Source organism: Echinops telfairi, unplaced genomic scaffold (genome assembly GCF_000313985.2).
Source record: "Echinops telfairi isolate 266 unplaced genomic scaffold, ASM31398v2 ScPeMD7_3;HRSCAF=10, whole genome shotgun sequence".
Classification (NCBI taxonomy): domain Eukaryota; kingdom Metazoa; phylum Chordata; class Mammalia; order Afrosoricida; family Tenrecidae; genus Echinops; species Echinops telfairi.
Window position 1 is genome coordinate 28,928,537 of NW_022103899.1, and position 18,266 is coordinate 28,946,802.

At 35.5% G+C, this 18,266-nt stretch overlaps 1 protein-coding gene and 1 pseudogene across 1 annotated transcript in view; both read left to right on the forward strand.

Annotated features, from left to right (window-relative positions):
- NBEAL1 (neurobeachin like 1) overlaps positions 1–18,266 on the forward strand; it is a 179,410-nt gene that overhangs the window by 64,835 nt on the left and 96,309 nt on the right. The window contains exons 12-23 of the mRNA XM_045296671.1: positions 1,155–1,253; positions 1,339–1,922; positions 2,576–2,708; positions 3,349–3,468; positions 4,483–4,786; positions 8,654–8,739; positions 12,293–12,382; positions 14,123–14,291; positions 16,001–16,134; positions 16,596–16,755; positions 16,859–16,961; positions 17,421–17,577. Coding sequence (XP_045152606.1) covers positions 1,155–1,253; positions 1,339–1,922; positions 2,576–2,708; positions 3,349–3,468; positions 4,483–4,786; positions 8,654–8,739; positions 12,293–12,382; positions 14,123–14,291; positions 16,001–16,134; positions 16,596–16,755; positions 16,859–16,961; positions 17,421–17,577 — 2,139 coding nt within the window. The remainder of the gene's footprint in view (positions 1–1,154; positions 1,254–1,338; positions 1,923–2,575; positions 2,709–3,348; positions 3,469–4,482; positions 4,787–8,653; positions 8,740–12,292; positions 12,383–14,122; positions 14,292–16,000; positions 16,135–16,595; positions 16,756–16,858; positions 16,962–17,420; positions 17,578–18,266) is intronic.
- On the forward strand, positions 7,747–7,867 carry LOC115872234 (annotated as a pseudogene).

Genomic DNA, 18,266 nt, shown 5'->3' on the forward strand with positions numbered 1-18,266 from the left:
TCTATGTAGAATACCATGCAGAAAGTAAGTGCTCACAAAATGTTAGTGACTGTTTTACCACTTTACCTTGTATCCATCACCTCTAGTATGCTTTATTCTTCACTTCTGATACCAGAAAATAATTGTATTGATTTGTGTTAGGAAACTCTATAACTTTTTCTCCAAAGATGTTGCTATGATTTGTGGTTAAGTCTCTACTAAATAAACTTTTACAACTTTTGCTGACTAGCTTGGGGATATAATCTTGATTTATAAGTTTATCTTTTTTAAAATTTATAAGTCTATATAGAAAATAAGTTATTTTAAATTCTCAGTAACTGGTTCATGATTATGATGGGCTTCTTATAGTAATCTTAAGATGCTGCTCCAGGGCTTTTGAGATAATGATTTTTAGTGTAATACTACTGCATGAGTTAAAATTCAAAAGGTTATATACAAAGATACCTTTTGGAAAAAGTTTTCTCTCTGCTCTTGCCCAGAGACAACCAATTTTTCTAGTCTTGCTCAAATCTTCTGATTTTATAGTGAGAAAGCATTACTGCCTACATGAAGGGACCAAGTTTAATGTGTGCTAGGATTTTTGGTTGTCATTACATTGTAATTTATGTCTTTTTGTGTCAACGGGTTCACCAGTTCATGCAACCAAAATGAACTTGACCTCAATATTTCAGACATTTTAAGATACAAAAAGCGAGAACCACCACCACTAGTTCTTTGCCCCCCTCTTTTTCCTGTCCAGTACTCATGATTGTCTGCATTCCTTGGGGTTGCCTTAGTCCTTTGGGTTTGCTGCCTGTCTTTTGTTTCCCCAAAGTCTTTCATTTACACTGCACCTCATTCTTTGCTTTACCCTCACCTAATACTCTTATACAAATCAAATGGGAGAGTAACTCTTGCTCTAATTTGCAAAGATACAATAATTTTGTAGTACACAATGATTACTAATTTCCTTCATTTTACACTTTGTAATGTAATTTTAGCTTTGCATTCCAGAAGATACAGGAATATATTTTAAGATGAATATGTAACTTAGGAAAACAGAAGTATTGAATTCAAAGATCTTGGTCCTCATGTTAATACATTTAGTCTTTCAGCAAATTCAGTCTTTAAAAATGTGTTTTGATAATGTTATTTTCTTTTCCACCTTCCCTTAGGAAGTTTTTAAAGAAAGAATTGGTTATACACACATGTTTGAGGTATTAAAATCCCTGGGTCAGCCACCACTGGAACTGCTCAAAGAACTCATGAACATGGTGAGTTGTTCAGATTTTTAAGAAGAGTTCTGTGACCAAGTATCTCTCCATCAAAATGGTAACATACTTTTATCATGTTTTCTAGGCTGTCGAGGGTGACCACACTTCAGTTGGAATTTTGGGCATAAGTAACGTCCAGCCCCTCTTGCTTCTTATCCAATGGCTTCCAGAGCTAGAGTCCCATGACCTGCAAATCTTCATTTCTGATTGGCTGAAAAGAATTTGTTGTATTAATAGGCAGAGTCGAACTACTTGTGTGAATGCAAACATGGGAAGTCGGATTATTGCAGCCCTTGATTCCCATTCTTCCCTCCATCGAGCTTGTGCTGAGAACTTGATTGCCCTCCATGGTTCCTTGGGGAGTCAGTCAGTGAGCTCAGAAGAGATCCATCAGCTACTAAGACTACTACGATTGGATGAATCTAAGTGTATTCACCCGTACACCATTCCTGTGACTCGAGCAATCTTGATGATGGCCCGGAAACAAAGCCTTGAGAGTGCACTGCAGTATTTTAATTTGTCACATAGTATGGCAGGAATTTCTGTGCCGTCCATACAGAAATGGCCAGGCTCTGCCTTTTCTTTCAATGCTTGGTTTTGCTTAGATCAGGACCAGTTGTTGACTCCCAGCCTTGCTAATAAAGGAGGAAAAAGAAAGCAACTATACAGGTACTGGTACATGGATTGTAAGTGCATTCTGTTGTAGCAAAATATACCGTGCTTCTTCGACAGTAATAGGGTTTTCTACACATTTAGGTCTTAAATGTGTAATAATATCTGGTCTCTCCTTTTTAAATGCTTTACTGCTTTCAAAGTAATAATCACATCTCTGAAATGTTGCTAGTTAAGCCCTTAGGCTAGTTTGGAAACAGAGTTACTTCCTAAAAGTGATATGAAATGAGAAAGAAGGAATAATAAACTTGAAAAAGATAGCTGTTTCTTGAATGTGTTATATATGTTTATATGAAAGACCAGCAAACCTATGTATATGTTTTTAAAGTTTAATCATTTTTAATATGCCTTATGATTTCTTAATACTACATATAATTTGGAGAAATCTAAAGATTTGAAAATTTATAGTTTTACTGTGGTTTACTCTTAGAATTCCCACTCATAAAGCTATCTTTTCTAGTTTGTTAGATTCTTATCCCCAAGAGGATTTTAGAAATCTCTTTGAAACGTGATTGCACTGCTGTGTAGGAGTAGACTGTAAACTATGGGATTGTTGACCAGGGTGTGATGGTGTTACGGTTTTGTGTGGTTCAGTGACCTTGAAGTAGAGCACTGCACTTCAAAAGTCCTCATATTACATGTATTATTAGTTTTTTTACAGGAAGTGGTATAGGTTTTGAAGCTTTCATTACCCACGCGGGTATGCTGGTTGTGGCAGTGTGCACCAAAAGAGAGTACACCACGGTTATGCTCCCGGACCACAGTTTCTGTGATTCCCTGTGGGTAAGGCTTTTGGATGTTATTGTGAACGCCTCCATTCTGCCCGTAACAGATACACAACCAGGTGCATGTACCTCAGGAGTTGCCATCTGCTTTGTGAGAGTTGCTTAATTTTTCCCTTAAAATTCTATTCATTATCCATAATGAGGTTAATCCCATTTACCATTACCATCACTGATCATGACACGTGGGAGTGTTATGATGTCTTTCAAGTTTTTCTTCAAATTGAAGAGTGAGTTTCAATTTAAAACAAGAACAAAGTTTGTTAAAAACCAATACTTCTGTACCATTTCTTAAAATATAAAATTCTTCTCCTTAGAAAAATGGGTGTTTTTCTTGGGGAAAAGATTTATAGTAGTAAAGCCAACAATATTTAATAGATACTCAGAGACTTGGAAAATTTAGAAAATTTACTATTTTATTATTGTGTGCCAATTTTCAGGAATTGGTTGACATGCTTTTCTATTACTACAGGAAAAAAAACCCTTACTTGGTTTGAGATCATCATTTTATTCAGCAGTAAGCTATATTTAGTCTTAATGTTCTGTTCACACAAATTGGTAGAGTAATACTCTGAAAATATCTGTCACTCTCACAGATAAAATGTAATGTTAGCTTTTTAAATGTATGTTTTACTTCACAGCACAACATAACCATTGTGCATATGCCTGGGAAAAGGCCCTTTGGTCAGAGCCTCGTCTATATCTACGACAACGGACAACAGAAGGTCTCTGCCCCTCTCCGATTTCCTGCCATGAATGAAGTAAGCACACTTGAGCTTCTTTACAGACCCAGCTTATTCAGAACTTCTAAAGTTGTCAGTTCATTGTGAAAGATTATTGTTTGTCCAAAATATATACATGTAAAATTTTAAGAGGTGTCTATATATTGAAACATGTCATCGTTAGATGGAATTAGACATTATGTAATATAGAAAAACCAGAGGACCTAAGGGCTTGCAGAAAAAATTTATAATAGTAAAGCCAACAATATTTAATAGGACTACTAACTCAAATTCTCTTGAAGAACACAAAGTACTTCAAGAGTATTACGATGGGCTCTTCTCCATTTAAACTCTATGTCAAACAGTAACAAAGAAATGTAAACTCTTCACACTGCATATAGGCTGTGTTGTAGTTCCTGTCCAGTTGATTCTGTGCTTACATCGGGTTTTTAAGGTTGTGTCCTTTCAGAAGCACAGAGCTACCCAGCCTGACTTCCTAGGTGCCTCTGGGTATGTTCCAAAGGCCAACCTCTGCCACCGGGGACTTTGTAGAAGTGCTTAATCATTAGTGTAAACGTTTTGGGTTAAGCTTTCAGGTAATTTTGGGATGACCTTTTTTTCCCGTTATAGGAATGGATTAGATGTTTTATGTAGTTCTATTATTCTGTTAATTTCTTTTTATTTGTCTTGATCACCATTTTAATGAAAATTTTTATACAGCTGTGTATATATCTCAGTTTACAAACTTTAAGGAAAAATATGGTTTTCCTTATTTTAGAATAATGTTTTAAGAAAATGTTCTAAATATATATTCATTGAAAAATTCAATATTTGCAAGAAAAGTGAGTCATTAACGTTACAAATTTTAATAAATCACCTCGCCAAAAGTAACTTCTGTAATGATTTTTTATGTGTGTACACATATGACACATCATGATTCAGGAAAAGTAAAATTACTTCCAATTTTATTTTCAGTGCATTTGCTTTATTTTATGAAAATTACATTTTAAATAGGGTGGACTTTAAATTAAATTTTCTTTTCTTAATTTTTAGCCTTTTACCTCCTGTTGCATTGGCTCTGCTGGGCAGAGAACCACAACTCCTCCACCATCCCAAATCCCAGATCCACCCTTTTCTTCCCCTATTATACCTCATCGGACTTCGTTTGGTGGAATCCTTGCATCAACCTCCTGGGGAGGTACCAGTGAAAAATCTAAACTGGTTACCAAATTGATATCAGCTGGGACCCAAGACAGTGAATGGGGATGCCCTACTTCTCTAGAGGGTCAGCTGGGCTCTGTTATCATCTTCTATGAAGCACTACAGCCTGCTCAGGTGAAGGCATTGTATTTAGCAGGTAAGCATGAAAGGTCACACAGTTTAATCAGATTTAAATATGATTTTTTTCTGTTGTGCAGAGCAGGATTTGCCTATATCATCTGAAGCATATTTGTGATCTGAATAAGGTATTTAGTTTCATTGAAACCAAAAAGAAGGGAAAAAGCACACCAAATACCATACTTTTTTTAATGCATAACAGAAGTAATATACATATTTATTTTGTAAAAGGATGTTCTTCAAGTATCTTTAATGATACTGCCAGTGCTTTTGACCAATTTTAATAAATTTCTGAAAACAATATAGGCCTGTCTTCATAAGAAATCGTGGAGGAAACACAAAACTGAATGTTTTTTCAAAATTTGTCATTTTTATAACCAATATTTTGATACACCTGAGAAATTAATGAGGCTAGTAGAATTAGAATCCCTTGGATGAAATTATATATTATGTTTCCTTTTGATGCTTCTAAAGACATAGACTATGGTCATTCATGGTTGTTGTCATGTGACAGTATCATGAAAGATACTTCAAGAATAGACTCAGCATGTCGATTCAGACATACAGCCACCATGCCTATAGATAACAGACCAGAGCACGGCCCCGGCATGCTCCATGCTCACCTTTACTGCTATCTGAGTCTGTTGTTGCCAGCATGGTGTCAGTTCATCTTGTTGCCGGTCTTTCTTTTATCACTGACCCTCCACTTTAGCGAACATACCATCTTACTCCCTGACTCTGTTGCTAACATGTCCAAAGTAAACGGAGACAAAGTCTTGCCGACCTTAGGTCTAAGGAACATTTTGGCTGTACTTGTTCTATGTTCATTCTTTTGTAGTGTGTGATACATTTAATATTCCTCACCAACACCATAATTCAGAGGCATCAATTCTTCATTATTCATTGTACAGTTTTCTCATGCATATGATTGAATATTTTGTCCATAGTACCCTTTTGTATGCAACTCGAGGCTTCAAATTTTTTTTTCTTCGGTTTTTTAAGTTTAATCTATAGTATTGTGAAGCGTCTTCTCCTTTGGTTTTCTAACTCTTGGTCTTTTTATATTTCATTATAATGCTTTGTATTCTTAAGCCACCCTTAGAAATTTATTCGGCTTTTACTTCATTATTTCTTATTTTCATTTTAGCTACTGTACATTCAACAACTGTCTTCAGAGTGTATTCTGATAATACATTTCTGTCTTGTCTTTTTCATGACCTTTTGCTTTCTTCATGTTTGCTGCCCTTGATGCCATCTCACACCTCTGCTCGTTAGTGTCCATTTTGTCCAGTCTGGTCTTGAGACAGCCTCTAGACCCAAATGGAGTCTACTCAAGCTCATAGCTTTATTCTCTTGTACTGGTTTGAGTTTTCTTCAACTCAGCGTGAATTTGCACATGAGCATTTGGTGATCTGTTCCAGTCAGGACTCCCCCACCCCCACCCCCCACCCCGACCTTTTACTGACCGATGATGTAGAATGTAGAGCTTTGTTGTGCTCTCCATACAAATGTAGTGATTTGATTTCTTTCATGTGATTCCTGTGAATGGTAGCCATTTATGTTGTTACAAAGAGATATTTCCAAAAAAAAAAAGAAGATATTTCCAGAGATTCTGTAATGCAGTCTCTGATGTTGCTTCTGTGTCTAATCTATAGTATCCAGTTACTGATCCTTCTGTTTCCAGCTTACACTTTGTAATCACATATAATTATGAATGCAATGTGATTGCATCCTTGATCAATTTCAGACTGTAGAAAGTTTTAAAATATGTTGAATTTCTTAATCTTTATCTTTAATTATGAGTAAATTTGAATATTAGTCTCAATAACTGGTCTTCTCTATAGACATGTAGATATTATCCAGTCACTGACTATTTTACTTCAGTATAGATACCGAGTCTCAAACTTACCTGCCCTCTTTTTGTAAACGAAATTACTCCACGTGTACGTACACACACACACACACACACACACACACACACACACACACACCACCCTCCGGCCATCGCAGCAATTAAAATCTTTGGTACTTAAAGCACATGATCCAGGTTAAAGTGTAAGAATATGCTTTTGCTGCTTACGGGATTATTCCAGGCCCCCGGCCCCACCTTGGGGGTGGTATTGCCCCTTTGAGAAACAATGGTAAAGATCTTACTTTTTCTATTTGAAGAGGAATGTTATACCATTCTGTTCAATTTTTTATTCCTAGACTAATAGAGCATATGAGTGTCCATTTAAAAATGGTCAATGAAAGTCAATTTCTACTCATAACTAGTATATAAAATTTTTAAACATTCCATTTCATTTCCGACAACTTTCAGTTATTCTCAATTCATACTTTAGTTTTGAATATTAGTGGATATTTGCCATTGTTTCTTCCCCTGTTGAATAAAGGCACAGGAGCAAAGGAAGGTCTGCTCCATCCACGTCATTAAGGTTGGCTAATGATGCAGCTCTGTGCCCTTCATATTTTCAGTGCCTTCCAAAGAGAGGGCTCAGCTTCGAGTAGTGTATCAGATGATGTGCTGCTATCCATTTTCATTGGCCGCGTTTTGCAGGAATGGATCTCCAGGTCCTTTCCCCGCCCCTTGGGTGATTTTGCTTGTTGAAATACCAGTGACGTAGCGTCCAGCTTGACAGCAGTGCTCGAGCCACCACAGTTCACCAGATTGACAGGGAAGTGATGGAGTCATCATTGCTGGATCCTAACCCAGTGAAAATGATTTCACTATTTTAGCAAGAGGTTGAGAACTAAAGCCTTACAGTAGTATGTATGTTAATTTTGTGAAACAATTCCATTATCTGTCAAGTGTCTTAGATAAGGAGGCTTCAAAAAGTTAATGGAAAAATGAAAATATACTGGAATTTTTCCACGAATGTTCTGCTGGCCTTTCATACTGCATGGGAGCTTTAAGGTGAACGGGGCTGTTGAGATTTTCAAAATTTACTTTAAATCCTCATCATTATTTTGAAACCTACCATCCCTTCTCGGCCTTTTGGCTAAGATTAAGTGTAGAATTTTAAAGCCTACCAAAGTATGAAGGACTTAAAATATTTCATGGAAAAATGGAATTTATAAAGGAATTTTTCTGTAAGCTTTTTGAATTTTGTTCTTACCATTTTTCCTGTTTTTATCAATAATAATTATTTGTTTTATACTCTTTATCATTTGCAAAGGCTGTATAATTTGCTAGATTCATAAGGCATAATTTAGTTGGTGGGTGTATACTTTTTAATATCGATAACTTCAAATATTAAACATGATGAATTGTACAGTAGGGTCCCCCCCATTAATTTAATTAGAAAATTTCCCCAGGTTCATGCTCCAAGTGTACGGGTCTTTTGATGAGTTTCACTATGTGTTAATTAGCTTCTGGAAAGGCTATATCCATACTTCATGCTTTTCAGTGACATATAAGTGAACCCATTTCACCATGGTCTCTGTAAGAAGGATTGGTCAACTTTGGAACCTGCTTTAATTTGTGTTTCTTTGAATGAAGTCAGGATTTCATTATCAGTCATTTACTGTTCCACTTCTATGATGTTAACCTTTTGATTGCCATAATTTATTTTATTAATTTGAATTAGTTTCTAATAGATAAATAGAAAAACATATTTGATATTGGTGTGTTTTTTAATTTTATGTAAAAATTACTTTCTAGTGTAGAGGTGGGTCTGCTCCCTATAACTTTCATCGATTTTAGATGGATTAGTGATGTTAAAATTAAAGTACATTTTATTCAATATGTTTTAGTATGATATTTGAGTATCTAGTGACTGTAATGAGGATTGGAAATTCATTTTTATAATTGTTATGATACATAGAACCTGCAGCACTGTATCTAATATATGTTGTGTGTGTGTGTGTGTCCCCAAATAATTTTCAGGTCCAAACTGTTTAAGCCCATGGAACTGCCAGGAGCCCGACTTAACTGATCTGCCTGGCAACGTCCTCCTGCACTATACACCAAAGGTCAGAGGAAATGCGTGAATTGTGCTTTTAGTTGTAAGTGCTGTCAAGTACGCATTTTTCCTGCTCCTTTGCTCATTTCAGTCAGTTACTGAGAGAGGGAGGATCTTGAATTGTCGAAAAAGAAAACAGTTTTCAAGGGAAGATGGGATGAAAATAAATAAGCCACTTCTTTGACTTGGGTTCAGAAGCAACCACTTGTAACTCTATTTCTTCCTAGGAGTTTTAATAATAAAAGTTAGCAAGAATTTGTACTAATGAATTGACTATGGTAAATGAATCTTGTATAGTCTATATTTTCTGATGAAAGAGCTGGGACTATATTATTCTTAACCTCTTTTTGTGTTTATGTGTGATATGAAGAGGTGGAAATGAAATATTGGCTTCAGAAGGAGAAAGAAATTGGATTTGTGCTTACTATAAACAAAAACTCACTGTCATTGAGTTGATTCATAGTGACCCTTCGGGCAAAGTAGAATTTCCCTTATTAGTTTCTGAGACTATTAATCTTTATAGGAGTAAAAAGCCTCATTTTTCTCCCAAGGAGAAGCTTGTGGTTTTGAACAACTGACCTTGCAAAACCCATTATTCCACCAGGGTGCCTCATACTATTTTAGTAACTCACCACAATTAACCCCAATGTAACCATAATGTATTAGTTTAGTGTAGCCTTTTGTCAATGTAACCGTACTGTGTTCGTTAGCCTGAGTGTAGCCATTTTCTATTGGCTACTTTGCTACTGTACTTCCTTCTGTAACTGCTGACCCATTGCCATTCGTTTTTGAAGTTAATGATGTTGCTTGCAAACTTCTTTTATTTTTATGTTTTCATTTTTCCATGTATCATGATGCCACCTGCCCTTGTGCCTGGTTTTATTCCACAGTATAAAAACTCCCCTTTTTAAGCACTCAGGGTAAATGGAGAATTAGGCTCTATCCGCCCCTTGATATTAACTTTAATAAAGTTGAATGTAGATTAATTGCTCTCCTTCTGGAACTATACTGTACATTACCATATTAACACCAACTATTAAAAGATTTTCATTTCATTCTCGTTTGTAAGAGATGTCTAGTCATCCATTTGTTTTATTTCTGCCAGGAACTGGACAAAACTTAAATATACAAAGCTTTAAGCGTACAGTATAAAATCAAATACTACATAATCATATAAGTATAAAATAGTTTTATGGGCTTGTGCTTTTCTTTTTATCTACCATATATTGGATGTTAGCAGTTTGCTAAAGTACCATACTGAGTGTTTTACATGTACTAAGCTTTAGTATACTGACACTCACTAAAGAGAAGTTACTTGGCTGAGGCTCAGACTTTGGTAAATGCTAGTGCAGGAGTTAGAATGCAGCCTATTTAACTCATAACCTTAAACATTGTACTATATTTTAGTGTTTTAGTTTTGCATAAAATATGAGAGCACACAGATTGGCCCTAGGAGGTTAGAAGATTAGAAGAAAGATGGATTGATCTGTAACTTAAAGGGCCAGGTTGGGAGGGATACATGAGGGGTTATCAAAAAAACTGGAAAAAAGCTGCGCTAGGCAGAGTTTTCATAGTGCTCATTTTTCCTGCTAGTTTGACAATTGAGCAACTCCCTCTGAGTTAGTGCACCCAGAGGCATTGCCTGGGAAGGTTCTCTCTGGTCACAGTGAATTTTTTTGTGAAAGCAGTTTTGCTGAAAGCTTGTTTTTTATGTTGGCCAATTTAAGAGAACAGCGTGTGGCTGTAAAATTTTGTTTCCTGTTTGGGAAAAGTGCCACAGAAACTGTTGTGATTTTGAACACAGCTTACAAGTACAGCGCTATGGGAAAAACTCAAGTGTGTAAGGGTTTTTCTTGTTTAAAAAAACGTGAAATGTCGATTGATGACAAATCATGTTCTGGACATCTGTCAACTTCCTGAACGTACAAAAATGTCGACTCATAGTGCATTTGGAATTTGTTCCACCAGCAAACTTTTAATCAAGCTTTCTATTTAGAGGTTCTGAAAAGATTACATAACTTGTGTGACAAAAAAGGCCTGATTTGTGGTTGACGGGACTGGCTTTGCCACCATGACAATGCAGCTGCTCATGCAGACATGTCAGTGTGCCAGTTTGGGGCAAAGAACAGTATGTCTCCCTTGCCCCACACACCTTACTCATCTGACTTTGCTCTGTATGACTTCTTTTTGTTTCCACAAATAAAAAGGGGCATTAAAGGACAGTGATTTGACAATGTAGAAGAAGTGGAGAAAAAAGGGAGGGGAGGTACTGTCAGCCATCCAAATAGATGAGTTTGAATAATGTTTCCAAGAATGAATCTCATATTTGACAAATGTTTTAAGTCTATTGAAGAGTACTTTGAAGGTGATAGGGTTGCTTTGTAAAAATATTTAAATACATAACTTTGAAAAAGAAATCCTGTTTTTTGGGGGGGATATCACCTTGTATGAAGCAGGGTGACTAGACCTACAAAGGCATAGGCTATAAACCTGGGTCCTATGTATGTTGGTACTGGCTACTGAGCAGGAGGAGAGTGTAGCAGGATGAGATTAGGGGGAAAGTACAGGCAAGATCATAGTACCTCTTTAATCCTAGCTAAATAGGCAGTGAGTAGGGTTTTCACAAGTGAATAGGATATAAACACAAGTGCTATCATCAGGTTTATATTTTAGGAAAAGATATCAATGAGCATTGTGAAATAAAATAGAGGGATGAGAGGCTAGGGGTGGTGATGAGTTAGGACGGGCCTTGGGTACACAGTCTGTAAACTCATCTAGTTATAGTAGAATCACGTTTGTGTGCCCTGAGACTGATAACTCACGTTGAATTAAATGAGGATATTTTTCTTTAAGTTACGGCAAATTTTCTCTACTTTGAGATGAAGCAACAGCTGCATATACCTGCTGGCGTGCTAAAATTTGTAGAATATTAATTTTCCTTTGGAGTGGTTGTAAGATTCAAGGGTGCTTGGTTACTTGGAACATATAGATGGAATGTGACAGTGCATGATTTACAAGCCAGATGACTTGTTAGAGATGAAGACCGAGAGCTCTTACCTGAATATAACCAGAAATGTTTGTCAGTAACATGAGGGAAAATAATGTTTTAGGCCCTATGATTGGATTTTCATGTTTTGATAAGCTTTTCTATTCTGTAACTTTTATGTCTCATCTCTTAGTCATACATTTTATATGTACTTTGAAGTTGTGCATGGGGAAGTACTAATTGAAATAAAACACTGAATTAAGAAAATGTGTTTGCATCTAGTGTTTTAAAAGAGAAAAAATTTAAAACAATGTGATTGCCAAATAGTAAATTCCACTTTAGCTCATTCTGGCAAACATCAGTGACCTGGCTTTGATGATTGAGTGCTTTAGAGTATATTTCCTTATTCTTTCTTTTAAGAGACAGATTATATGAATACAAAAATTCATAAAGTGGACACCTTATTGACTGTACAGTATACATTTAAAATTCAGGATGAAATGTTTTGTATATGGTTAAAGTTATATTTTGCCCTAATTGCACTTAACCTATGTGCTATACTTTTCTTTATTTTTAGGCCTGCAAAAATCCAATCTGTCTAGATTTATCTGCTAATTGTTTGCATGGAAGGTTAACAGGAAACAAAGTAGTGAACTGGGACATTAAGGTAAATTGTTTTAATTGATGGGCATCATATAATATAGGCTTACTAATTCTGTTAGAGAGTTTATTTTTTTAAGTACCACCCGATTGATCAGAATATTGTTGTCTACCACCCTTAGCAGGTACCTTTAATAGAAATTATAGTTTAAGTGAAATAAGCAGAAATGTAAAACTTGGTAAAAAATGAAACAGTTTAATCTGCTACTCGGCAACCAGTCAAATATACTTATTCTTTCAGTGAGATAGAAATCATTCTTGATAATTCTGCTCATGTAAAATGAATTACCATATATACTCGTGTATAAGCTGAGTTTTTTCCCAACACATTTTAAATGCAGTTTTTGTGGTAAAATTAAGTGCCTGGGCTGAAATTCGGGTCGGCTTATACTCGAGTACTTACGCTAATCAAGTAGTGCTAATCTCATGTTATTCATATGATTGAAGTATTTTTCTTTTTAACTTTGAGATAGGATCACTTATTCTTACCTGTTAACATAATACGATTTATAAAATGATTGAAAATACATGATAAATTTTGCTGTCACATGCAAGATTGGTAAGACCACTATTGTACTTGCCTGTAGATGGCTGATCTTTTGTGTCATGTGCTGCACCGGAAAACCAGAGTCTGTGGTGCTACAGATACATGGATTGTTAACTCCTTAGACTTTTGCCGTATGTGGAAGTCAAAAAGGAACAGAATTGCCAGAAAAAGAGAACTGTATTTTTATATTACAGCTAAATCAAAAACAAAAAGTTAAATGACAACTCAGGGTGGTGGTGGTAGGGAGCATTGACATTATCTTCCCTAATTATTGTAGTATACACAGAGCTTCTAAAATTCAGTATGAATAATAGACAAATAATATGTATACAGAAAAGGAAGCCAAAATGACTGATAAACATTTTTATAAAATTCCCAACAACTTACAAATAAATTCAAATGAAAACAAATGAGATAGTTTTACAAGTTGTCAAATGACAAAATTGAAATAGCTGATAAAGTAATGTGAGAGAGTGTGGGAAAGTAGATCCCTACCCTTTGGTGACTAGAAATCATTATGGATAATTCTGCCCACGTAAAACGAATTACCGTACATACTCGTGTATAAGCTGAGTTTTTTCAACACATTTTTAATGCAGTTTTTGTGGTAAAATTAGGTGCATGGGCTGATATTCGAGTCGGCTAATACTCTAGTATTTATGGTATTTATTGTAGTTTTATTTACAATAGGAAATAATTTAAATACTCCAATAAAGGACTGGCTAAATAAATTTTTCTTTGACCATATAGTAGCATAATATATAGCTCTATATTATAAAAAGTACAGCTAAGACCCAGAGGCTTATTTGCCCATTGTTAACATACAAGTGACAGAGAAAGGTTGTTCCAGACATCACACTTCTAAATGTCTTTGCCCTGTATTTTAGAGTACAAGTATACATTCCCTCAAAAACTTCTTTCACTGCCATTGAGTCTGTTCCAACTCATAGTGACCCTACACGACAGAGTAGAACTGCCTCTTTGGGTTCTTGGGACTGGAAATCTTTACTGCAGAAGAAAATCCCATCTTTCTCCTGAGGACCAGGTGTTAGTTTTAAACTGTTGACATTGTGGTTTAGAGTCTAACTTATAACCCATTATACGATCAGGTTTCTCTTACATGTCTTAAGGTGTAGCTAATTGTAGTCTCAGACAAACAGTGAAGATATGAAGATTAAAACATTGTAATTGGTTTTTCAGGACATCATAAACTGCATAGGTGGATTAAATGTACTCTTTCCTTTGTTGGAACAAATCAGCCAGTGGAGTGAAGGACAGATCCCTGATGGAATGAACGAAAGCACAGTTTCTGAATTGATAACACCTGTAGAAGGAGATTGGGTGGTACTGAGCTCCACCAAAACATCAGGTATTGTGATGGGATTAGCATCATGTCATCATTGAGGAACTTGATAATTAATTAGAAACTTGATTAAAATCATCATTAGGAAGACATTTACATAGTTTTAACTTTAGCAGTCCATTTCTAGTTTTACTAACCTAATTTCTAATTTTACTAATAGAATTGCTAATATAGTTCAGAGAAAGTTGATAACACCTTGGTCAAAAGACCTAAGTTGTTGCTTTTACTTCTGACTGCCCTTAGTTTACATTCGTTGTGAAATTATGACACTTCAATTTATGGTAGGAAACATATTTACATGTGCGCATAAATACACAAGGGTGAATTAAGAAGTATTCTACTAGGGTCCTATTTCATAATTGCATAGGTGTATTCCAAACAAATGTGTTTAATTAAACATGCCTCTTGTGATCAGTGGGTGGTTGTACACTCGTTCTCTCAGTAATATACTTGTCTTACTCTTGGTAGGCTGCCTTCAAAACGGTATTGTAAACAAAAGTGTGATGATAAGATAACTCAGAGAAACTGATCTTTTCATCACTCTTTTAAGCAAGATCAAAGCTAATGATGGTTTTATGGAATGAGTCATAACCATTAATTCTTGGGCTTACTAGTAAGAACCAGAGAGCAAGGTTCAATCCGAACAGTTGCTTCACAGAGGGCCTACCAAGCCAGTCAAGCTCAAGGCAGAGATCAGCTCAGAAGATGATGGTGACTATTGATAAGGATCACAAAGGGGTCATCTAAGTATATGTCCATGTTTTTATTGTGAATTAGGTGGGATTTATATATCAGATCATCATTTTTGCATTCAACAACTTAAAACAAATTTTTAAACATCCCAATAGCTTGCCCTAGTTTACTCTCCCACCTTTTGGGGGGCCTCTCTCCTTCTAGGACAGTGGTTCTCAACCTTCCTAATGCCGCGGCCCTTTAATACTTTCTCATGTTGTGGTGACCCCCTAACCATAAAAATATTTTCGTTGCTACTTCCTAACTAATTTTGCCACTGTTATGAATAGGGCAACCCCTGTGAAAGGGTCGTTTGGCCCCCAAAGGGGTTGCGACCCACAGGTTGAGAACTGCTCTTCTAGAATGTTATCTTTACCTTCCCCCAATAAACACTTGTCTTACAGGTCAATCATGGGGGCCTTGTAGAAAGTTTTTAGACAGTGGAACACTAGGAAGGCCAGGAAGTTGTCCTGTGGCTTGTTTGCATCATGACAGTGTATTTGCTCACTTCAAGGATAGCAAGGGTTGTCCCAGGATAATTTCTCTGGGGAACTACCCCATCTGTCCTATAACCTTGACCTTGCATTCAGACTTCTTTTTGTTCCCAAAGTTAAAAAAACAAACATTGAAAGGAACATGATTTGCCCTTATGATGTGATGTAAACCAAAGAGTGTAGAATTCTTTGGAGAGGGGTTAGAGCGATAAAATTAACCTCTTTAAAAGTGTTTAGAGCGAGATGGAGGATTTTTCAAGAAGTGATAAGGTTTACATTTCTCTATTTTTGTGTAATAAAGGTTTCTCTGATTTTATAGCAATGTTTTTTGACTTAGCCTCATAAAATGTGCAGTGCTGCCTTCTCCGATATTTATGCACTACAAGTGAACTTTGGAGGCAACCTGCTAAACTAAATTCCTCCTTTGTTACAATATGCATTTTGATACTGAAATGTAATACTAAGAGCATTTATGGTCATTAATTCCAGAATCAAGGCTAGAGAGAAACTTAGTTGCAACATTTATTTTGATTGTGAAGCACTTTATTCAGAGACATCCTATCAACCAAGACAATCTTACTCACTCCCATGGAGTTGCGACTCTTGGTGTCCTGCTTCAGAAGGTGAGTTAGTCTGATAACCAGTAGATGCGCCTGGTGTTGATCATTAGCTATTGGTGTTGGGGTTTCCCTGTAATAAATAAACTGTGTCTGTGTGCTTTAATAACAGTAGTATAGCTTGATTATATTAATTGATGTAATTTGTTTCACAAGAAACTTCAAACATTCTTTGAATCACCTTGTTGAAGAATGACTTCATGTTTAGACTCTTGGGTATAAAGGATGCTTTTTTTAGCTTTAGTATATAAGATATTTGATCATATTTAAAACTGTTTTAGGGAGGTGACATAGGAAAAATATGTTCTAGCTTTACATCAGGAAAAGAGTCCTTTATGTTTCTATTTTTCTAACCAGAATTTTTAATTTTAGAGCTAATAGATGGTCTGAATTAATTGCTTTAGTTTATACCTTAATGACAGTGCTTTAAATTGAACTGTGCAGAACCCTCTCCATTTGTATTTCAGGTGCCAAGCACCTTGATGGATGTAAATGTATTGATGGCAATTCAAATATTAATCGAGCAGGTATCATTAGAGAAAAATGTGCAGCTTTTGCAACAAATGTATCAGTTTTTACTTTTTGACTTTCGAATTTGGAACCGTGGAGATTTTCCTCTTCGAATTGGTAAGAGCAAGCTGTTAGATACAATTTTACAGTTGTTTTAGAAATTTGTAATTATTCCTGTGACTTTAACATTTGTCATTTAAGAGTGAACTTTCTGTTTTAGGTCACATACAATATCTTTCTACCATTATCAAAGACAGCAGGAGAGTTTTTCGAAAGAAATATGGTGTTCAGTTTCTTCTGGATACAATTCGGATTTATTATGGGTATGAGGCCCGTGTTCCCACTCGTTTTGATAATGCTTTCTGTCAGCTACTTGGTTGACATGCATGGATTATTGAGTTACTTCAGAGAGGCATGATAGTATAGAGGTTCAGATCATTAAAAATGGAGTATATAGATTGGGTTGGAGTTTTGTGCTTTGTTAATTGTGTATCCCTCTTCTCTGGGCTTGTGTTTCCTCATCTGTGATATAGAAGTAATAATGAATTAAATTAGCATGTATAAGAGCACTGAGAACCAAGTGTTCTGTAAATGTAAGGTGTATTATTTTTAATGCCTATTTCTGAAATTTTTCCTTAGAAAGAAAAAGAAGTACAAAGCATCATGAATTCTGATAATTACACAGAAAGGCCCCCTTCCTATCTATAAATTCTTTTATGTTTAAATAATGACAAATGAAAACACTGTTGTCTCTAATTCTTGCTCTTGGCTTTCACTTTCAGGAGTGGCTGCAAATACAACGAGCTGTCTCTAGATGATATTCGGACAATAAGGACATCTCTATATGGACTCATTAAATATTTTCTCAGCAAAGGTGGAACTCATGAAGAAATACAAAGTATTATGGGCTACATAGCGGCTACTAATGAAGAAGAACAGGTATTGTGCAGGAGATAAAGCTTTTTCTTTTTTACATTATCGTTGTTATAACATTTTCTTATATGTTTCTCTATTTCGTATATGTTCTTATATTTTCTAAACCCTTAAATGTATTTAATTAGCATATTGGACATGTTAATACAATGCACGATCTGTCAAATACTAGTATTTTTTGGGGGGGGTTGTGATATTTTTGGCATTTTATTAAAAATGGAAAAATTATTTTAGCACTCACTGTGCTTTCCTCTCCCCCCCAAATACTAGTATTATGTAGTGAAAAACACTTTAGGTACTAACCGAAAGTTTAGAAATACAGAGATGGCAGTATATTTAGTTATTTTAGCTAGCTAGAAAATGCAGTACGTGACTTTGGTAATTATGAAACTTGTTTTTAAAGCTCACACTATATATATCATTAACATTATTAGGTAGATTTTTAAAATAAAATTTAACCAACTTAGTTTAATAAAATATTTGGATAAAGACCAAATTATAAATGAATTTATTTTAAAAATTAGTTCCACAAACATGTATCTTATATAATCTTTACAACTACCCTGTAGGACCAGTGGTTCTCAATGTATGGTCTCTAATCAGCTTTACCTGGGACCTTGGTAGACATGTAAACATTTGCACACCTTTCTTCCTGTCTAAGGAACTTGGTAGCATAGTGGGTTACATAGTTGGTA